The following is a 24,094-nucleotide window of genomic DNA, read 5'->3' on the forward strand; positions in this document are numbered from 1 at the left end:
ATCAGTTAGGGAAATTAGATTATAATATGTCTAATATAGATAATATTCTTGGGCAATTGCCTATGAATAAAGAACTGAATCCTGCTAAAGAAGCTAACACCTTAGGTGAGATTTTTTTAGAAACTAAAGAATTAACCTTAGAATATGTTTTTAAGAATAATTTAACTTGTAGTTTGAAAGGAGAAGAGAAGAATTTTCTAGACATGGTTGAGAGAAGAAGGTTGAACATGCACAAGAAAGCAGAAGGGCATAAAATGAGTGAAACAATGTGGGACACTGAGAAAGAGAAGGAATTGAAAGATGGAGCCAGTCCAACTATGGCAATAGATGCACCACAGAAAGGAAAATTGTGCATTACCAGAAAGAGATCCCAGTATGATTATTATTTCATAGGGACTAGTGAGTGCCATGATACATACTTTATTGCAACCGGATGGGGTTTTAGAGGAGGAGAAGATCCTGTGTTTCCAGGAGTGTATTATATTTGTGGGAACAAGGCTTATTACCGTTTGCCTGACCATTGGTTTGGCACATGCTATGTTGGCCTGGTCTTTCCAAATTTTTTTCACATGGATAGAGTAGACAATGCTGAACAAACTAATACATTAACACGCTATAGAAGAGAAACATGGACAGAAATTGTAGGAGATATTTTTGGAGCTTTGATACCAGCAGTGGGAATTTCTTTGAATGCCTTTGGCATTCGGAAGCTGTCAACAGTAGTGGATCGCTTGTCAGCAAGCACCGCTGGAGGCTTTCTTGTGGTAAATACTGAAATGGTTGCTTTACGCGCTATGGCAATGTAAAATCGACTTGCCCTTGACATTCTTTTGGCAAAAGAGGGTGGAGTCTGTGGAATGCTGAAAGTTCAACATTGTTGCACTTACATTCCTGACGAAAGCAAAGATCTAAAAGTCTATATAAAAAATATTACTGATTTGCATGAAGAATTAGTACCACTGGAAGCTGAAAGTATCTAGACTAAAATGGCTAATAAGATGATTGCTATTAAGAACTTTTGTAGCTAAGATAGGTAGTACCATTTTTGGTAAGATATTATTTCCATTAACGTGTGTGATTGTTACATTATTAATTCTTAGACTAGGGTGTATGTGTTGTAGATATAGAAGAAATAAAAAGAAAATTACAAAGCAAGAAACTGTTAAAAAGAGACAAAAGAAACCAGAAAGAGATCTACAAGAAATAGAATTAGAAGAGCTAAGAGAAAGCATGTATATAGAAACTAAAAAGAAAGATGAGATGGAAACAAGGGTTTAAAGACAAACAAGAAGACATTTTGAATTTCTTCAAAAAGGGGAAACTAAATTGATTTTTGGGGTTTTTTTTTGTGGTGATAAGATATCACCAAAGGGGGGATTGATGGAGCAGGGTTTTTACTTTAAAACCAAATACCTGTTTCGTTTTCGCATGTTATAATTAAAAGTACTACTGATTAATTAATAATTATTAAAATGTATTGTGAAAAGACTAATCAACCTTATTAACAGAAGAATTACACTTGGGAATGCTATTGCATGGCTAAAATAATAAGTGAACTAAGTTGGTGAGCAGACTGACAGAAATTGATGTTGCTTATGTGATGTTATTGTGTTTTGCGCTTAAAATTAATATGCATTAATGGCTTTAATGTCGCAAATGGCTAGATAAATACATACACATAAGGGTATTAGTAGGGGAATAACACTGTATAATCATTTCCGTGCAGTGATTATGTTTTGTGTTTATTTTTGCTTAAGTTGTCCATTGTGGCCTGCCATAAAATGCCCACCACCCGCAGCCTGCATTTGAGTTGATGGAAATTTTTAAGAAGGCTTCATGCTGCTTGTGACCTTGCCTGAGCGGTGAACCGAAAAGCCATGACCATGACGACAAATCTGGGATGGATGCCAGAAAAGCCCCTGAACATGAGATGTTGCAAAATCGCAAAACTGACTTTTGTGAACTCATAATGATCCTATAAATGAGATACATTTAATCTGGGAAGACATCCGTAAAAGTATCAAATTAGTTATGGACATCTTTACTTCTATTCATTCCTTAGCTGATCAATACGTGAGAACTTTTCTTAGTGTATCAAGACGACATTATTTCCGCTGTTCATCCATTTTTCATAACATGTTTGTAACATTTGGAATGCAACTTTTAGTATAAATATTAGTAGACTAGAGAGGTCCAGCGCCACTTCTTCCCGAACTGATGATCCGAGGTCCCTATGCTGACGGAGAGGACGGTGACTCTACATGACGGCAGGAAACTCTGTTTCTTCTATTGAGGACCGGTTCTGACTTAGGATCTGACATTTAGACAGAATAGGTAAATATGAGAGAAATGAATTTGCATTTAATTGGCTTTTCCTACAATTTTAGATAAACAAATATTCTGTTTGAATCTCTGAGTCGGGTGATTATTTCTGGTCATGTTTATTGAATTTATTGTGTATTCTTTGAAATGTATTTCGCTAGATTCATAAGCAACTAAGCAGATGCCATTGACTTCAAAGTACAGGCAGATCGGATAGGTGTATTTTGAAAGTGTTTCTCCTTTTGCAAGGCACGGATAGAGTGGTTAGGATGAATGTTGGTGAAATGGGCCCCACCAGCGTGTGATGTGTGTATGCGTGTGTGACTGTGAGACCGTTCGGTCCGTGGAAGTAAAGGGGATTCGGAAGCTCTGATCTGCACCATTAGCACCAACTTGTGAATGGGGAGGTAAATTTATCACGACTTTGGCTGCGATAAAGTGCTGTTAATTGGGCGATAGCTCCTTGTGAATATGCCCCTTAGACTTTCAGTCTCTCTGCTGAGGAGCAAATAGGACAGGTATTTAGGTGCTCCTCTTAGCCTGGGTGCACAGCAACACAATAGGTATGGTTTATGTTTGCTGGGTTGTAGATGGATGAGAGTGAGTTCATCTGGGGGTGGTGCATCTGCAGGTGGTGCTTCTGTATCACCTGACAGAATTTCCATGGGACATTATAAAAAATGGAGAACTTTCCAGGTGAGCCTCAGTTCGCTGTATCCATTTCAGATGCAAAATAACTCCTCCTCATCCTACTTCTATTTATGTAGCTCCGTAAACAAAGATATTTTCTGTCCATAAACACAAAGGATTTGAACCGAAAAGGCCTCATTTATGCCAGACAGAAACTCACAAAAGAATTTGTATCACACATAAATGCATTTACTAGAGCGTAGTTCTCTGACATGAGTGGGGGGGGGGCACAGTAGTAAATGCCACTCAAAGTGTGGAAAGTGGATGTTTGAAGGTGTGACTTGTATTGGAAGTTTGGGAACATCCACAAACATAAATGTGGGCATTCCCAAACTCCAATCCTCCTTTTCCCGCCCTGGAATTGGTTGGAGATTTACTCCATCCTAAGGCTAGCTTGTATATTCTGTTACATTTTATGTCACGTTTATCAGCTATATCACTTTAAATTATAATACGTGTATGCTCTATTTATGTGAATTGTGTTCTGTGCACGTGCCAGCCTCCATTGCTTTGGACTATAGAGTTGCTAGACGTCAGCGTTGCTAGCAGGCCTGAATGAAGACAGATGCATGGCACTGTGCTGCATGGATACACATCCGAATTCATACTAATTCACTGTGCCCGATTGTTCTGTAACAGGCTGGAGGAACTCCTCTTTTAGGACATGGAGGAGGTGGGGTCACCCCTATATTTGAGGGATGTAAGGAAAAACCTTTCTCCACTGGTGAGGAAAAAAATATGAATTTTCACCAGAGGTTCCATTTTCCCTATCCAAAAGTCTATGCTATGTTGAATTCTGTATAAGGTGAATACGACTTTGTGGGACATGTCACTGAAATCCTATGAGCACGACTGGAAACCCGCATCTGCACAGCTTTCTATGCATACTACCGGGAATGTTAGTGAATCGAAAAATATGTTCAGGAGTTGTAGATGTCTGGCTGTTTTTTCTGAATATGGTCAAATATCTGTGAGCTGAGGCTCACTATGGGGCATATTAGCAAGGGCTGGAGTTAAAATTATTGCCGCTTTAGCGTCCGTTTTCGGACGAAAAGTGGCGATAATCTTAACGCCCTATTAGCAAGGACACGCTAATGCGTGAATCCATGCTTCTTTGCACTTTCGCTTAACGCCCAGCCTTGCATCTCTAATGAGATACAAAGTGGGCGTTCCTCCCCAGAGTAACGGGAGAAATGTCACTAAGCGACATTTCTCCTATTATCAAGCCTCACGCAAAGCAGCATAGCGACAAGAAAAGTAGCGATAACCTCTGTTATCGCTACTTTCCTTACGCCTGCTTTGAAACTGACTTAGCCATGATATCCTATGGAAGGTGGAGATCATGGCTAAGTATGTGTAGCCCTATCAGCAAGCTATCACCAAAAGTTGTGCGATTATCGCTGGATTTCCAGCGATAATCGCACCGTTGGCAGCTTGCGCTCCGAATTTTATCGCTTTGGAGATAAGCGTTGCTGATAGCATGCTATCTCCGCGATAAAATTCAGAGTTGGCTGGCGATAATTATCCTTGCGCTAAGTGCGCTTAGCGATAATTATCGCCGACCCTTGCTGATATGCCCCAGTGTCTTCCCTAAAGTCCCTCACTTTAGAAAGGCTAGAGTACGAGACCATTCCTTTCATTCTTGCCCCCTCACCTTTAAACTTTCCCAGCCCTTTAAAACCGTGTCTCTCATGTTATGTTGGAACAAAAACTCAAAAACTCTCCTTTTTAATTTACTAGTCTAATATTTATACTTGCTAGCGTCTGCTCAACCTTCTGGCACTTACCTCTGTGTGCTCTAATAGCTGGATACGCCGAACTGCTAAAAAGATGAACCCATTCAGAAGCAGGAGGGAGTGGAGTTGCATATATAGCGTTGGCGCCGCTTGGAATGGGCTTTGCCTTTTTGCTGGATGTGGGATGCCTGAGTTTAATCTAGGAAACTTGGGGGCTTATTCACAAGCCCCTTGCGCTGCTGGCGCATCACTTGCTTTGACGCACAGGTGGCGCAGTGTGCCTGCCCATATTTACAAGGCCACGTAAAGCCACCCTGCGTGGCTTTCCATGGCCTTGTAAAGATGGCCCCCTGTCACGCATTACTCTGTGTGAAAGGGGCATTTCGTGGGTGTTACTGTGGATGCTCCCACGCAACATCCATGAAATTTACCGCATTGCCAGATTTACAAGGTTTTGTAAACCTGGGAATGCGTCAGATTACTACGCCTGGGAGGCACAATGAGAAGAAATACATTTATTTCTCCTAATTTTCCAATTTTCTATGTGTACTGCATAGAAAGAGGAAAACGTCTCTTGCGAGTCCCTTCCTGCACAAAAACTATCACCCCTACAATGCAGGCACCCTAGCACCATGGCGCAAGGATGTCTGCATTGGTGCATGGCGGCCCATTGTGCCCCTGGGGAGGTGAAAAGGACAGGAATATGCTGTATCTCATACATACTACGCCTTCCTGCCCTTTTATTTTGATGCAGGGCAGCGCAGCAAGATTCCCGGATTTGCTGCCCTGTTCCAAAACCTCGTAAATGAGGCCCTAGATGTCATATGAAGGCAAAGGACTTGTAAGATATTTGCAAACAGTGGTGACCATTTTGAAGCCATAGTGAGTAAGTTGCTTGTGATCCAGGCAATCGACATTGTTTCTATAGCCAAGACCTTGTTTCCTGAGTTTACAAAAACCCTGGAAACTGTTTTTGATTGTCAATGAACTTTATGGAAGACTGAACTGGATACACAGAATTATTTATATGGGGAGGCGGAGGTAACCCCAGAGCACTGATTCAGTGAAAGTGAAATGAGCCCTTCAGCTCGTTTTACTTTCACTTTTGTATGTTATGACGGCAGCTCGATATGCGCTCTGACGTCATTAAATACAAAAAAGAAAAAAAGCCAGGCTGCTCGGGAAGCTCTTCTTAAGCCTCAATGGAAAAAAAGAAACCCTTTAGTGCAAATGAACCAGTGGGTCCTTTCTAACCCTCCCAGTGTCTCCCAACGGCCGACACCTGCACTGCAAAGAGGATAATAATAATGTTAATATTAATAATGATATAACGATTTAATACTAGAGTAATGATAATAAGGCCCAATACTGTTTGCCAAAGGTCTCCTCACTTCACACTCATAGATGGTTCTGAGTGGAGATCCCTAGTTACAGGATATTTTAGGAAGTAATAAATTGATGGAAGATCCTAGAAAATTATTGTAAGGAACCAACCCACATGAATATGGAACAAAAAGGTTTTGAAGTCATGTGAGGTGCATTCAAACTTCGTCCGCACCCAGACAAACCAACAACGGTTACAGGCTTTCAGGTAACACAGACATAGTTAATCTCTGGCAACATGGCTTGAGGAGCAAGTGGATGTGCATGTGGCAAGTGTCACAATTTAAATCAATAATACACCAAGAGGAAATAACTACTTAAAGCTCTAAACCAAGTTTGATGGACAGTTATAATTTAATAAAAATGAAGGAGCAAAAATGAACAACACTGGATTAGTGGATCAAGAGTTAATAATCACCAACAACTATCTCAATAGAAGTGGAGGCTACGACTAGCCAAGTGGTCTCCAAACAAAGAACGTCACATTAAATTGTTGTTGAACCCGTTTTTGAAATGGTAGTTTTTCCCCACGCTTGAGCTAAGCGATGAAGTTTAGAATCTCTGGTGCAGAAGAATGCAGGAGATGGATGCGAGGCGTTGAATCAAATCAGCCACAGAAGCTCTCAGCCGTGTTGAATTGAAAGTTGTGGTGAGATAGTGGTTTGTATCTGTATCTGCAGCTTTTGAGCCATATCAGGGTCGGATTCAGGCCACCTGAGTTCCAAGCCTTGAGAGTACCCTGGCTCTTAAAAGTTTACAATATTTTCCTTGAGTGCTGGTAGGCTTTCATGTGAGTCTTCACAGAACACCGGCCATTTATAAAAAGTTCTATGAGTCCACCCACCACCTTCAGACTCCAACATGTTCTCCAAAACCCACAGGATAGGAGGCAATCAGGATAAGTAGGACTTTGACAAGCACTGAGACAATCCTATCTAGATGCCCAACTGGCATCTTGCGTGCAATAGGCATCTCTTTGCAGGTTGCAACCCTGGGAGTCAAGATCAGAGCTTCGTCCTTTGCCTTACAAGTTCCAAGGTAGTTCTAACAGGGAAATTTGACCTTATGGCAAAAGACAGTTTTTAAAGGAATCCTAAAGAAACCAGAAGAAAGATAATGGGTTGCATTTTTCGGGATAACAACCATGCACTGCTTTACTGCTCTTTAACTATCCAACCATGACCCTTTGCACTTTACTTGAAAGGACAAAAAATCCTCAGCCACTTAGGGGCCGATTCCGATCTGGGTCGGAAAGCCCTCCGACCGAGCCGGTGCTTCATCACCGGGTTTCACTTCTTTTCACTTCTTTGGGACCCAAATGCTTCAGTTCTTGGAAGGGGCTCCGGGAGGCTCCTTAGCGGATCTCTTAAGTCGGGGAACTGTTTATTTGAAATGTAACTGGTCATTGAAGATGTCAGCTCAATTAACTAGTAAAGAGTTCCAATAATGATGCATGGCACCTAGAGTGGATGAGGGTTTTTGTCATTTCAACGAAAGTGTCAGTGTCCACGGGTGGTTAGTTAAAGAGCACTAAAACAGTGAATGGTGGCTCTGCCAAAAAATTCACTCTTTTTTCCCTCGCCTGCCTTCTTTAGGATTGTTTTGATGACTTGTAGGGATAATAAACCCAGTGCGTTGGCTTTACCTCCCATTCCCACAATTTCTCAATAAGTGACAGCGTTTATCATCCGAAAAATACCATTCATAACCACACCTTCCTTTACTACAAAATTAAGCATGCACAACCTGGGAGAGTGCCTTTTGGACAAATATCTCCCAGAGGCCTTCACACGTATAAAGCTGAGCATAGTGGGAAAAGGCTCCTGGGATCAGAGCTCTTACCAGGACCCAAGCCATCTTCTTGTTTGGATTTCCCGGGTTCTTGAAGGACCAAGAGATTCTTTAGACTTCCCTGACATTAACCACTAGAGTCTATTCTACGTAATACCCCCTCTGACATCAGAGTGAGCCCTCAGTATGAAGAGGAAATGCAGGAAAAGTAGAACCCAGTGTATACATTTAAAAGAATACTTAAGGAGCTGAGAACACCTCTACTGACATATTTCTACCCTTGTGTCTTCTTTGGAGAAGTGAAAATATCAACCTGGAGTATTTGCATTTGTTAATTACATTTTCCCTTCCTCCCAGGCTGAAATGTGAGTTAATATCTCCCATTCCATGCTGAATAATGTGTTATTCCTCATAACTTTTACATTTAAAGAGATATCCAAATTCTATTAATTTGGGCTCTGTGTCCAGGCTACACATTTATATATACACATTTATGTATCAGCCATTTCTCACCAGTTGGGACTATCGTAAACATTCTAATTCTATGCAATTTCAGAAGATTGGACTGCTTGCCTTGTCACACATGTCTGAATAAGTGATATCTTTCACGGGTGGAACTCATCCTACTCTGATCTGTCATATCTGATACATTAAGAAATGGCCCATCTGCTATTCTGAGTCTAGCTTAACATGTGATAGATCTGAACATTATGTAGCTGAGTGTCAAAATGTGGCAGGTGGGTTCCATGTTACCACGCCTGCACAGAAAGGCAGTAAGAGTTCCACGTTAGAGCACCATACACATCTCAGAGGTTTGATTAGCAAGCCTTAGAGACAGCAGTGTCAAACAAATAGCAAAAGTAAAAAATCATTTAAGTGTCCAAAGAGATCAAAACACTGGGAGCGTGGGGATGGACCAGCAAAGCAGAATAAATTCCACATAATCACAAATTTCCAAAATGATTAAAGATTCCAGATGGACAGGAATTCTTGAGAGGTGGTAGCTATGGTAAGAAGCCACGAGCAGGTGACATACTAGATATGAGTTATAGACAAGTGAAGACCTTTGCATTCGGAAATGCTAAATACATTTGCAGTGTAACCACCAAAGAGGATGCCGTGGTGTAAAGGTAGTGACGCGGGACTCCTGATTAAAAACGAGTGACAAGGTACTTAGATCGTATCTGAGAGTTGAAATGATCATCTTACTATACACCGTCCCCTCATGAAACTTTACACCGCCTCTAGTGACTTAAAGATACTTTATGTCAGTGATCAAATCTGCAAGAATTTGCAGCATCCAAACCGTTTTTGAGCAAATACCCTTGGCCTGCTCAATGCTAACAGATGGAATATGAAGGACCTTTTACAGGCCCACAAGCTCAGTTGCTACTGAAATGCATCTGGGCAAAGTCATCTCAAAACCTTCCATAAAATTCCACAATAAGCCTTCGGAACAGGTTATGAGGGTATCATGACGACAATCTGAAGAAACGGCACAGCTGGAAAATGTCACCAGCTCTTTGGTCTGCCTTGGCAGTGTGTGAGGGTTTCTATGGTCTGCATCTGTCAACGTGTTTTAACAGCCTTCACATGTAGAATCCTGCTGCTCGCGTCAACCTCACTAGCGTTGTCTAAGGTCATACCTCTGAAATGCATAGACATGGAGTATGGCCTCTTTCTCTGCCCTTTAGAAGTTGATAATTCATGGCCATCACTGCTCTCATTTTTGGTTGGAAAGATGATGCAGAAAGGGCCACCATGCCCACTGTTGTAGGGTTAGGGAAAAGGGGTGTTCTAGGGGCAAACACCCAGGTTTCATCTCTGTGAAGTCAGGCTCGAATTTCCACATCAATTATTACTGAACTTGGACAAATCACTCTATCTCGTTGTCACTCAATCTATGTTCCCCTGACCCTAAATACAACCATTCACTCATATTATTTTGTGGTACAGTCAGTTCTCTTACATGTCTAGTAGGTTCATGAGGAACCACTCTATCACTCCTGAACTGCTGCTCTCCATAATGTCAACAGAATAATGCAAGGAGTAACCTTCAACAACTGCGGGATGTCTGCTTTACAGGATCACAAAAATGTAAAAAAACAATGTTATTATCCATGTCCTATAATTAATAAATAAACACCCAACCTAATCCAGTGAAATTCCTTACTAGATAGTACTAGCAGAATGTGGTGTTTGTTTTTTACCAAGACAAACATTTCATTAGAATAGTTCGGTTCACCAATAAAAGAATTAACTATCTTGAGGTCAAACCATTAGTTCTCAAATTAATGGATGCCATGTTACTCCTGTAAATAATGCATTGAATAATGAGACAAAATAACAATAATAAATTAATTTGGAGCGTTGTTATAACTTGGAGCCATGCTCTTGGCCGTTTGTGTTCTCAGGGTGGCCCAGTTTGACCGTCTGTTTGTTGATGACTTTCTGCATTATCGATGAAGAGTCACAAAGGAACACCTTGGTGAAGCAGTGTCTGCAGGAGTGCTGGACCGCGGAGGAGGAGAAGTAGAAGATGATGGGGTCCAAGCTGGCATTGAAGGTGCTCAAGAGCAGCGCCTCATCCCTCCAGGGAGGGTTCTCACCTTGGATGTACCCAATGACGTGCGACACGTTGTAAGGCGCGAAACAGATGATGTAGATGGAAAGGGTGGCCAGGACGAGCCCAATGGCCCGCTGCTTCTTCTCCCGGTGAATGTGGGGAGAGGAGATGAGGATTCTCACGAAGCTGCAGTAGCAGAAGGAGGTGATGAGGAAGGGAACACAGAAGAGGACGATGCCCAACTCGAGGCGGAAGGGCAGAAGGACCGCCAGCTGCTCCTTGGTGAAATTGTCATAGCATACAGCTGTCGGGGTATTGTTCTCCTCCTTATAGAATTCTGTCACGTAGACAATGCTGCAGTGGGCAAAAGAGCAAATCCAAAGAAAGCAGCTGACGGCTATCGCATAGACAGGTTTGCGGTACATCTTGTACTTAAGAGGGAAGGCGACGCCCAGGTACCGCTCCACGCTGACAGCCGTCAAGAACAATGTGCTGGAATAAATGGTGCTGAAGTAGAAGAGCCCGCTGAGCGGGCAGAGGAACAAGGGCAACCTCCACTGCCCCTCCACTGTCTCTGCTGCTTTGAAGGGCAGGAAGGCCAAGAAGGACAGGTCAGAAATAGTCAGGTTGAGCAGGAGTACGGCGTTGGGCGTGGCTTTCTGCCTCATCTTGCGGATTAAAGCCTGGAGGGCCAGCATGTTGGTTGGCAGCCCAGTTATGATGGTGAGGATGTATACCACCAGGCAAAAGATTTTGTGTTCTGGTTTCATAACCATATTGCAGTCATTTCACCTAGGAAGGAAAACTGAGAATTAATGGCCTGGTTAAATACACAGCTAGACACACAGGCTCACAAAGCATTGTCAGTGCTTATGGGCATATTACTGAGGAATTAAAGAAATTCATAGACAGTAAAAGACTGTTTCAATGGCTGAGGTAAATCAGTGACATAAACATTGTGCGGGTTTCCAGTCAAGAAATTGACTTACGGCTTATCGCTACTGATACATGAACTAATTATTCAGTGCCTCTAGACCATTCCTCCTATATCATTCTAAGCTGGCAGAAAGTCAATAATAATAATGTATATGCATATTTGCATCAACATTTGTATCAATATTTATAAAGCGCGCTGTAACCCTACGGGCATTCTGGCACTAGGATACAAGTAAGATGCTAGCGGATAGGTTGCGGGAACTAACCGGCTGATTATGCTCTAGGGAAGAGCCAGGTCTTGACTTTCTTTCGAAACAACAATAAGTCCTGTGTTTGTCTCAGTTCCAAGGGAAGACTATTCCAAAGGCGGGCAGCTGCCATGCTGAACGCTCTTCCCCCCATTGTAGATCTCTTTATCCTCGCGATAATTGCAAGATTGGCTGACGAGGAACGTAGGCTGCGTACTTGTGCATACCATCGGAACCTACCCTGAAGCGGTTTGGGCCCAAGTCCATGCAGTGCTTTAAACACAATACACAGAGACTTGAACAGTATCCTTTGGGTCACCGTAAGCCAGTGCAGCTCTGCTAACGCCTGAGATGTTGGTGATCGACGTGTTCTTGACAGTGCAAGCTTTGCTGCTGCCACCTGGGTTCTCTGGACCCTTGTGATCAAGTACATCGGGGACTCCAGTAGCAAGGCATTACAGTAATCCAGGCGGCTCAGGATGACACTCCTAACCACTGTACCTCAGGCCTGAAAAGGTAGTAATGGCATCACCTTCCAGAGTCCTCTAATGAGTGTAACAGTTTCCGACCAGCTTGTTGACGTGAGATTCCAGGTTCAGCTTATCATTGAAGCTGACCCCCAGATTACGTACCATACTCACGGGTACCAAAGGGACATCTGTGGGGATAGGCCAGAAGTCACATGGTAAAACTGATGGCACTGTTCCAGTAGTCTCTGCCATCTTCTCAGGAACATTGCTCTTCAATGGTGAAAAACCCATGTGAGTCAGTGGTTCACTAAATGTAAATGTAAATGTAAATGTACAGATATTTATATAGCGCAAATCACCAACCGGTCTCTAAGCGCTTGCTTATGGAACCCGTCCTGGTATTCCCCTGTGAGATAACCCAGCAGGGGATCCACAAGGTGAAAGCCAGGCATCCCGCCGCGAGGGGCCATTGTGGATATTAAGCAAGCTATTGCCCAGAGTCGCAGAGTGTGAACCCATGAATTGAGTATGCACTGGAGCGAGAATTATCGAGTCCATGGACAATTTATGGACTCAAGACCCAGCCGAGCCGGGAATTGAACCCTGGTCCCGGGCTGACCTCTGCTTCCAGGTCTGCATACTCTAACCAGTGAGCCCCAGCTCCCCACTCTAGTGTGTGTACACATATACCTCAGTGTTGCATCCGTTACTATATTTAGACGATGGCTTTGATATTTTCTAAATAGTACAATTAGTTACATAGAAGCTAGTTTATCTGAGTTACATTTAATACAAGCTGGGTAATACAACTCCCGCCAGACACTCAATATTCAAAGGGTGAAATAATCTTCCTTCCCAACATCTGCAAAGCCTTCAACTTAATGAACTTCAGGGCAATATTTGAAGAGAAGCGGGCGGGGAGGCGCAGCCGGACCCTAGAGCAGAGGTCTTCAAACTTACTTGAGCCCACTAAGCAAAATGTTTTAATGTCAGGCCCCTCCTCCAAAACTTTACGGCAAGGATTGGGTGAGCGGGAGTGACGGCAAGGATTGGGTGTGCGGAAGGGACAGGACTGAGCGCAGGGAGCATGGCTTATAAGATCATTTCAGGAATACTTTTTCTATAGCTCATAAAGCACACTAAATATGAGACTTATAAAACAGCAAATGAATCAAGTAAAAACAGTCACTGACCCAAAAATACTGCCCCCTATAATTGAGGTGTTGTGAGCCTCTCGCACTCGTGGACCCCAATGCAACTACACTTGCTGCACTAATGATAAGGTCAGTCCTGAGTAGCAGGCTATCTCCTCTGCCTCTTCTACCCCTTTGCGACCATGCTGGACCATCACTCTAATCTTGAAACAGGCCATTTCAGAAAAAAAGATCTCCCACATGTTGTCTTCCTTTATCTGAAATGGTGCTTTGGTCCTAATGTTAGAATGGGAAATAAGCTCCCATGCACCTTTAAAAATAATGTATTTATTTATTTATTTGTAAAGTTTTATGTAGCGTGAACAAGATCCCGAGGGATATCAGAGCGCTTTACAATATGCATGGGAGAAATGACATAAATGCAATATCCACAACATGTAAGAGAAAAAAAAAACATTTAGCAGATTACAGGTCAAATGCACCCCTGAGGGTAGCTCAATCAGCAAGAGTAGGCGGTCGACAGGTAAGGGTCATACGTATGCAGTAGAGAAGAGCCGTAACACATGGCGGCACAATAGTAGTAGGAACAATGAAAACAGGCAAGTGAAGCCTATCCCTCTTAGGGTAAGAATTTGTTCATTAGGAATCTTTTGGCTTCCAATTTGAACATTGTCACTGAAGAGATTTTGCGTACTTCCGGTGGAACCCTCTGTGACAAGTTCTCTTTGTCTTAAGAATGAGTGGTTTCAGGTGGAAGGTCGAGGCACTTCTTGAGGCTCTTTTCCCGCAAGATAGTTCATGTTTTTGAGCTAGGTATAAGGGGGTATTGAACTGAAGAGCTTTGTGGGTCTGCTGACTTCCTCCTGCTACCCCCTGGACTCACCCTGTACAAAAACAACTGCCCCTGAATGGTTAATGCTGACTTTGAGGTGCCTCTGCCTGAAAGCAAGGGTGGGGTGGTAGTGCAGACAGTTAAAGAAGAAAAAAGCCTTTATTTTTGCTTTTTTATACACCACAAACTTAGCTCGAAGGTATCAGAGCACTTTACATGAGAACCAGTTGTGTTACAGACAGACAAGCTAATTCTTTTCAGGCGCAGGGAGATGAAGTGATTTGCCCAGAATCACAGGATGCTTGAGCCTTCCGCCAAGACTCGAACCTGGTTCCCCAGCTTCAAGGTCGCCCACTATGGCAGTTACACTACATTCTCTTACCAGCCATTAATTGATTGAGTCACCTAAAGCCAGGGCCACTGAAATTAGCGTTTTCCGTATAGTTATGGATTTACCACATTTGCTACATAATCCAGCATCTGCTGCATAATCTGCAGATGTTAACAAAAAAATGTGAATCTAGTTCAAACGGATCAAATGTTACTTAAAACGTGACTGGCGGCGTGTTTTGAAGCAGTAGAAGGCCCTTCATAAATATGGAATCTTGCGGTTGTTTATTGATGTATTTGGGTGTTACACTAGAACTAATGAGGTATATTATTTCACCTGACTGTGTTACCATGACTAAAAATGAAAAAAAAATGAAGTAAAGCTAACCACAAAACGTGCTAGATTACGCTGCATAATTTACCTTTTCTTGTTGCATAAATTAATCAACCCTGTTGCATAATTTGGTCCTCTCTTGCCACATAATTCCAGTGGCCCTGCTTAATGCTTCATAGTGACAAAGATTATTTTTTTAGAGGTAATGTAGGGGTGTTATCAGTTGAGCTCTGAAATAAAGGAGATACATATAAGAAAGGCTGCTTTAGGTACAGTCTGATTACTTATCACGAAAAACTATATTTTGCAGGAACGTGTTTTTATTTCATACACTGCCTCATTTTGCAGCAGCCTATGTTAGACTGTTTGATGGTATTTGTCAACTGAAGTTTCATAACATAAAATAGTACATTTACCAAGGGTTAGTTTAACTTGATTTTATTTTTCAAGTAATCTGTTTGCTCATTATTTTATATGCAGTTAGCTGACAGGGAATAATGAGGACTATTTAGGGCCACATGCATTTGCAGAATCTGCCCCTTGCGACCGGTATTTTTGCATTTGGGATGCATCATTCCAAATGCAAAACGCGCAATTTAAGGAATCACAAAATTTGCGATTACTTAAATTGTGATTGCATTTAAGGATTCACAAATTGCGATTCCTTAAATACAATGCATTAACCAGTAATATTTTGCGATTTTGCAAATAGAAATCGCAAATTACCATCAATCACAAGTTGATGGTAATTTGCGATTTCTTTGAAAAATGCACTAAAGTACATTTTTCAAAGTCCCATGTTACACAAGCATGTGTGTGCGCAACATGTGGATAATTTGAAGTTTCAGGGGTGAAACACGGTGTCCTTTTGGCACCCTTGAAACTGCATGCGGAATTTGCGATTACGTATTGGGTACTCGCAATTCCTTAATTGCAACTCGCAATTTGCGACTCGTAATTAAGCAATGTGTAGGGATCGCACATTTTTTTGCGATTCCTACATGCATAGGAAATGGCAATTCTTTAAGTGCGATTCCATAAAAATCACATTTAAAGAATCACTATTGACTATTTTGATGCATATGCACCTTAGTTCTTTTCTTTTCAGCCAACTTCTTGACACTCAGTGACCTCCCTTCATAGCTCTCCCAATCACTGTTCCCAATCTTTTTAATCCACATTTCAAGGGCAGCGTGTAAATAAACACTGCCTGGACATGCGGCAAATAAATAAGGCTGCAGTTCCAGGCCATCTTCACTTACATGTAATTGCAAAGGCATTTGTGCCCCCCTTGGAAACCATCCACGGACACCCAGGGAGGAGCACCCCACAGTTTGAAGACCCCTGGCCTAGAGGGACCGCTGCTAACCTGCAACGGGTGGGGGGGGGGGGGGGGGGGTGGGTGCAGGTGAACATGGGCAGTCGGAGCGGTAGCCCAGGAAAAATGTACTCCCAGGATTGGCCCAGCTGTTCCTACGAACCAATACCAAAGAAAGGGGTGTGGTCTCCTATAGGGCTTAAGGCGAGGCTAGCAGGGCAACAGTCATTCAGCAGACTGCAGCCTCTCTCTTGAGAACACATAGGGGCAATTGTGTTACACAGTGCAATCACAATGTATGTAAAGAAATTAACAGCCTGGAAAACCTGCACTCTTGTATATATAGTTATGTACCATACATGGACTGTCCTCCAGCTTCACAATAAATATGTTGACCACAGTAAACATGCAGTCATACATTTAAAACATATCATTTCCGATCAAGAACGTTTTTTTCCTTTAACACTTCTGGAATCTGTGCAAGTACTACTACACGTGCTGCGAGTGCTCTCAGCTCTTAAGGATGCCATCTTAAAATATGAGCAGAGAAAAATAACCTTCATATCCAGTGTGAACTGCGAACCCTTTTAAAGCAGGTGGGCTTCCTGCAGTGCACCTCGGTGTCTGCAAAACATCTACCCACAAACCTTCCAGCTTCTAATTTTATGAATTGTGTATTTCGTCGCCTTAGTAAAATCATCTGCGTGTGATATTGACTTCAAGGAAACCCGGTTTTGGCTGGAGATGTTTTTTTTTCCCAAAAACTTTTTTCCAGAAGACTTCTACCACAAATTAGGTTTTTGAAACGTTAATTCATTAAAGTCTATATTCCACACAAGTCTACTTTGACGGGATTTTTCACAGTATACTTTCTTTTAAAGAAAAAACAAGTTCATGAAGCTGGCAAAAGCAAAGCTTGGAAAGTTTGCAGATCCCAAGGTATAACTAATGTAAAACTGCAAAGCGTGTACTTACTTTTTCTATTACTACTCAGAAATAAAGAAAAACGAAACTAGCCCTGAACTTATTTCCCAAATTTAGACCATATTTATCATTTTTTCTTAAAACGCAATGCAGCAAGACACCTTGGTGCGCTGTGTGAAAGAGAGAGGGCACGAATGTTCCGTATTTAACATTATACGGCGCATCGCTGCCCTCTCCCTGCGCTGGCACACAATGTGCTGCTGCGCGCCAATGTAGCCACCCTTGCGTCACGGTGTAATGCTGCCTGCGTTGAAAGCAGGATTGTTTTTGTGTATGAAGGGAAAGCTTTAAGGCCTTTTTTACTTTTTCCACGTGTGTTACAGAATGCAGTGCATATACAGGAGGAAACAAGCATTGGCATAGCCAATAGGTCTCACTTTTGGGACCTTAAGTATTTACTTATGCAGCATAATATTCTTGGTGCAACAAGATCAAGTGTTGCATGGCTAAACACTTATAAGGTCCCAAAGGCGAGACGTATCGGCTATACCAATGCTTGTCTACCTATGCTTTTGGGAAATACTTCATCTCCATATCTCACACGTAATTTCCTTCCTTGCCGTCACTGTCTGTCCAGCGTCCATATATTAACAAATGTATATCTACTTCACATACTTTACCATAAATTGGCAATTACAGTTGCCACACGTTACCCCTGCTCTGTGCATTCTGTAGAGAGGCCAATGACTGGATGAGCATGTAGTCTTTTGGCCCACTTAAATGCACTATGAGAAACTTGCACTGTCTTCAGCCTCAACTCCAGAGCTCTTGATCACGCAACGTCATGAACACACATTATCAAACTGAACTCACCCAGACAACTAGATGTGACTGCGGTCATAGTATGTAAAATTGGGGAGAGGAGTTGGCCTAAAGGCTAGGGCGCTCGACCCGGAACTGGGTTCGAGCCTCGGTAATGACACTGAATATCCTGTGATTCTGGGCAAATCACTTAATCTCCCCGTGCCTAACAAAAAACAAGCATTTGCAATGCAATAGGTCTCACAGAGTTTGAGCTATTGACATTGTAAATGACAATGCTTTTTATGTATGTGTTGTTTTGAAAATAGATTAATAAAAGGCACTGTCATTTACAACGGCAATAGCTTAAACTCTCTCAAATGCGAGCTATTTTGCATTTCAAATGCATTCGGTACCCGTGCTAGCCCTCTGAGTAAATAAGACAAGCCACTGTTAACATAGTTAGGACTAGATAGGAAGATTTATGAGCAGCATGGATGGCGCTCATGAAGGTTGTTTGGGTTACTGCATTTCTCACCAGCTGTCTTAGTTAATAGAGTGCGTAAAGCGCTTAACAGGCCATTGCCTCAGTCCACGGAATGTAAAAAATATTGCTGGAACCTTCAGAAGGCTGGAATATCATAAGCACCGGCTGCGTTTTACTATCAGAACATATGGCACCTTACCAAATTGAAAACACTTCCCGTCTCTAAAAAAGTACACCTAAAAGCCAGCGCTGTCACAATATTGAAACAAAGCCCTCAACGAAATCAACTAATAGCCGCTCTAATGATTTACCACCGCTGAACCGTAATTACAATGTTTTTCCATTGTTAATGAAAAACCAGCCACCAACACAATCCTGTCCGCTCACGCCGCCCAGATCATGCTACAGAAATATACAAAGAATGCGTGGTAGAGGCACAGAGGGTGGCCCCTTCTTGCAGCCGGGCACACCAAGAAAGAGAATGTTGATGGTGAGTGATTGTTCATATGACGTGGCATGTGCCGCGTGCTACAACCTCAGGTGGTGTTTTTCATGTTATACATCTGTTATAGATCGGTTATTTAAGGTAACACAAAAGTTGGAATGTTGTTTGCACAATACTGCCTTGTGACGTACCACCTGCTGCCATTGGTTGTGGTAAACATATAAGATCTGGGAAATGGGCTCTATTAAAATACACTTGTAGTAATCACAGGGAGATTTTTTACAATTTGCAACTTGCAACGTTTCCCACTATCTACCAGAATGGGGACACTTGGGGGCATATTAACAAGGAACAGGGAAATTTATCGCTAAGGGCGCTTAGCGTTAATTTTTTTAACGCCCGCTATCGCTGGATAATATCACCTGGTTATCGCGTTATTAACAACGCTAACCACCTAGGCGATAAAAAAATCCAGCGATGGTGGCATTTTGGGAGGTTATCGCTGGTAATGCAGCGATAAAACTACAAGGATAGGGATATCCTTGTTGATAGCCCATGGTGGACTTAGCCATGTAATCCACCTCCCATCAGATTACATGGCTAAGTCTGAAAATTAGCAGACGTAAAAAAGCAGCGTTAACTGTGGTTAGCGCTGCTTTTTGTCTCTAACAGGGTTAGCGTGAAGCTTGATAATAGGAGAAATGTCGCGCCTATTATTTTGCTCTGGAACGCCCACTTTGCATCTCATTAGAGATGCAAAGGGAAGCGTAGTGAAAAAGGGTGCTAACATGCGATTTTGCATGTTAGCACCCTGTTGTTGATAGGGCGATATTTTTATCTCCGCTTCTTTGGCTTTTAAAGCCATAAAAGCGGAGATAAAGCCCTTGTTAATATGCCCCATGGTATTTATGCAGCCGAGTGAGTGTGGGATAACTTGTAACTTGTGGCTATAAGGTAAAACAAGGTGATTGAACGTGTCATTGCAAGTTCAAAACTGCCCCTGTTCGCAAATATAGATGACTATTTTAGCTCTTTGATTCATTAATCGGGGTCCCTTTTATGTTGGTGCCCGAGCCGATTTATCTGTCTCAGTCTGACCCTGGCCCCCTCCCTCGCCACTAACACTTTTTTCTGTGTCCTGCATTTCCACAGGCAGAAGCGAGGTATGCACAGCTCCTCGACCACAGCTCGGGCACTATGGACTGAGCTCCTTGGCCTCTCTCTGTGTGCTCTGAAGAGAACCTTCCAAACCTATGATATGTTACAAATGGCCAGCAAACAAACAAACAATAATTTGGGAGCACTAGAAGCGACGCTCCCATTACACCCTCGCAAGATGGCTCAGTGAGTTAATGATAAGTCAGCTATCTACAGTGAACTGAAAATCACAAGTTTAAATCTCAGCATGGGACGGTGAATGGTCTTCTGAAATTGTACATTTAGTGCCATAAAATGGGCAAACAGTAACAGTAATTAAATGTGAGTTGTTGCACCTCTGCCAATGCCAGCAGACAATGTGAAATGGAAGTCCCTGAGCAAAGGAGCAGCTTTTTAAAGAAAGAACGGAATCGCTACCTTTTCAACACTTACATCTCAGCTATTTTCCCTTGAAAGATCACAGGCTGGAAATCATTATTTCTTTAAACAAGACCGGACAGAGAACCAACTAGGCAGGAGGCACCAATTACAAAAGTTAAACCAGAGAATTACTTCCACCAAAAACAAAGATACTTCTGTGTGCAAACTCACAAAGGCGCCCTCTGTCCAAAGGAACCACCCTGAAAAACAGGGTCAATAAAGCAAATAAACTTGTATTGTGATTGCACCACTATTATTCAATATAATCAAATGGTCCACATAAAGTCCATCAAATATTCAGTTGTCCATCTTTATTATTGATTCGTAATCTTCTTGTTTATAGAAAACAAACAGCCAACGCGTTTCGTTCTCCACAGAGAACTTCTTCAGGGCATTCCTGATTGTCACAAAAAAGCCGATATAAAATTTGTGACCATGTCGTCCTAATCCAAAGCGTCCTATCTGCCCGTTAGATATAAATAAACTTCTAGGTTGAGGGAAATGTGTTAGCCATCTTACAAATTATCATTATTATGGCGTCATCCAATGCAATTGTGATATGATAGTCACCGTACAGTTCTTATTCCATCATTATAGTAGAAGTATCGCGGTATTACCTATCGTAGGATTAATGAAGTGGCTACCGTTTTCCCGTTACACGGAATCCCGCTGCAAGTTCAAAGCTCATTATTTATGGCAGGGTGTTTAGTGCATCACTGGAGATCACAAGACAGAGGAAATCTGTATGATTGTTAACACACACTCTGAACTGCAGTCACCTCTGGAGGACAGTGTTGTCAGTGCTAAGAAGGCTATTGAGACAAGAGAGGAGCTTTAAAATGTGGCCTGAAATGAATCTTGTTGGTGGAATACCTATGATGTCATGGAAAGGAATACCCATCGGGAGATACTTTGTGGAACTTTCCACAGAAAAGCCAATGAGAAGAGCAGACTAAAGGACGTGTTCTGATTGGTGTGAAGTGGGCTGAGCGCTTGCCTGTTATAGATACAGGGAGTCTTAAAATCCACACGTTTTATCAGCGGAAGCTGGTAAAGGGGGTTTCCGAACAGGGACAGAAGATCTCTGTATCCACCAAACAGGATCCACTCAGCTAATTCTACAACATCTGGAAGCCTTGAGCCTGGCCAGGGCTCAATCTGAGCCGGTGGGGGCCTCCGGCGCTCAATTTTGGGGAACAGCACTTATTTTTCCTTATCAGACATTTACCAGGAGCAAGAGAGGGAAACCACACAAAGGGGAAAGGAGGAGGAAGAGCCACACGGAAAAAACGTCATAAAGGGAGAAAGCAGGAACCTGCAGGAGTGCGACATAAGCGGCAGGGAGTGTCTAGTAGTGAAACAGAAGATCTGTGCACACGTTTCAAGAGTCAACAGTACAAATTAACTGTAAGTAATGAACAAGGAAAACAAATAAAACAGTGCTCCGATGATGTATGTTCTTTCTTGTAGATTTAATCGGTGATCAAATGCCCAGCCAACACGTGTTTGCTGCTTTCCCTCGTTACGGCGTACTCGCTAGGCTCACCCCACACTGGGACAGTACGTACTGGAACTGTGGTACTGACCCATCTCCACACGCTGCTCCATCTGGGATTTACTTCCCTTTCAGCCGGGACGGAATTAACACCAGCTGAGTGATCTCTTATTCCTGCCCTACTTGTCCATTAGCCCTGAAGAAGTCACTGGGTTCACACCCTGACGAAACACGTGTTGGCTGGGCATTTGATCACCGATTAAATCTACAAGAAAGAACATACATCATCAGAGCACTGTTTTATTTGTTTTCCTTGTTCATTACTTACAGGTAATTTGTACTGCTGACTCTTGAAACGTGTGCACAGATCTTCTGTTTCTCTGTACTAGACTTCGGTCTGCTCAGGGGGTTTAGGGTTATCCCCCCATCTGTGGCACCGTATTGAATTTTGTTTAAATCTACGTTCACACGCAGAGGCGCCATCGCATACCGCACTACGTGAAACCCCATGCGAGATAGTGTCTAGTAGTGGATTAGCGGGCCTAGGTGGATTCAAGACTGCGCATCCGTGGTATTCGGCTCGCTGACATTTAATAGTGCTGTCCGCAGACTTCTGAGCAGGGCTTTGGCCACCGGCACACGTTCTTTTACAAATTAAGCCCTGGGCCTGGTATTTAGGCCTAGATTTACACCCACAGAAACCCTAGGGCAATCACTGCCTTAGCTCGCTGAGAAAAGGTCAGGTAGGGTAAAGGTTTTCTTGAGATCCAAGATGGAAACGCCTACCCTAACAAAGAGACCCAGGATTCTTGCAGAGCTGAAATTCAACGTTGGTGACTTTATCAGCCGTCTCCAATCTGGAACCCCAGAAGACGAGGCCCAGAATCTACCCCCAATGAGAGTATGACTCTATATTGAGGTTGCTAATATCGCCCAACAAAAATATTGGATCTAATACATTGCCTCTCACTACATTAACAAAAGTATATAATTCCTATTGTAACTTCACACCTGCTTTCCTAGACTTACCCTCTGGTGTAGTGGTTAGGTCGAAGTAGTGGAGAGATATCGTTTTATTATATGGCATTTCATTCTGCATTTGTATCACCGCTAAACACTGTAAATAACAAGTGTTACTGTTGTCCAGTTTAATGGCAATCAGTTCAAAGATCTCTGAAGAATGGAAAGTCAAGTTGATCCTGCCAGAAATCAACCCTGTGGTCTGCAGATCACCACATGTGTCAGCGAGTGAGCGTGAACTCACTGAGCTAACCTGCTGGCCTAACAGGGTGGTGGCAGGGATAGGAAGTGCCTAGAAACTGTTGCTCAGGGATGGAGTTTTATTTGTCTTTTCCCCCTCACTACATCTGTACGGGCGGTACCTGTTGGAGCACAACTGGAGGCCTGAAACTAAGGGAGAGGGTGCCAAACGTTCATTCCCACCCCCTGCATGCCCCCTACACTGAGGCGAGGAAGTAGAAACTCTGAACATTGCCAAGGAGGGCCAAGTGAAAGCTTAACAACACTACTCATCCATGAGCAATGCACGCGTGTCCCGGGTGCCTGGCTGCTGTGAGGCCTGCACTTCCAGAAGTGGGATAAATGAGGGAGACCTCGAGGTCCACCACTAAGTGGTGCTGAATTACAAGAAATGGCCCCCCAAATGGCCTTTTAATTAGTGGGTGGGGGTGCTCCAACAACAAAATGCTATTCTGCCTGGACCACTGACAGTTCTTGCACTGCTCTCACTGTTCAGGGGATGTGATTGCTCTCGTGGCCATCAGGATAGATCAAATTGATTGTGCAGCTAAGAAAAAGACTAATGATGTGGGAAGGAAATGCCAATTATACACCATATTATGTGACTAAGGGCAAATTATGCACCACAGTTATTGCTGCAGTTCTCTACCTATTTATTACATGTTAAGATGTATTGCATTACATCAAATTTCTGATCTGTACACGTCTCACTAGGGGATAGTTTCATATTCAATACATCCAAAGTCTAAGCTCCGACTTGTTTGGGGCTCTGGTAAACTAGGAGCGCCCCCTCACTAGAAGTACTGCTATGAAAGGGTGCACAGCTACTAGTGCTCCCATCTGGAGGGGTCCTAGCAGGGCAGTTTGGGCTGTACTGTCCTGTAGGCGCAGGACAGATTTGCTTATGGCTGGTCTCTGTTCAGAGTGGCGCAGAGGCAGAAAAACTATGGCCGAGAATGCAGCACCAACCAATCATCAGCAGCTGAGATACAGT

General features: G+C 42.9%; 1 protein-coding gene across 3 annotated transcripts in view; it reads right to left on the bottom strand.

Moving 5' to 3' along the window:
* Window positions 1-6,463: 6,463 nt before the first annotated feature.
* The window catches only part of LOC146809046 (free fatty acid receptor 2-like), a 163,176-nt gene continuing 145,545 nt past the window's right edge, over window positions 6,464-24,094 (bottom strand). For 2 of the 3 annotated variants that reach the window (XM_085615854.1, XM_085615853.1), the window contains one exon: window positions 6,470-11,280. In XM_085615854.1, the coding sequence (XP_085471980.1) occupies window positions 10,296-11,264 (969 nt within the window). In that variant the 5' untranslated portion in view covers window positions 11,265-11,280 and the 3' untranslated portion in view covers window positions 6,470-10,295. Of the gene's footprint in view, window positions 11,281-24,094 lie in introns of all 3 variants that reach the window. The other variant, XM_085615852.1, reaches the window with a different exon arrangement.

The sequence above is a fragment of the Triturus cristatus genome, chromosome 7, assembly GCF_964204655.1.
Source record: "Triturus cristatus chromosome 7, aTriCri1.1, whole genome shotgun sequence".
Classification (NCBI taxonomy): Eukaryota; Metazoa; Chordata; class Amphibia; order Caudata; family Salamandridae; genus Triturus; species Triturus cristatus.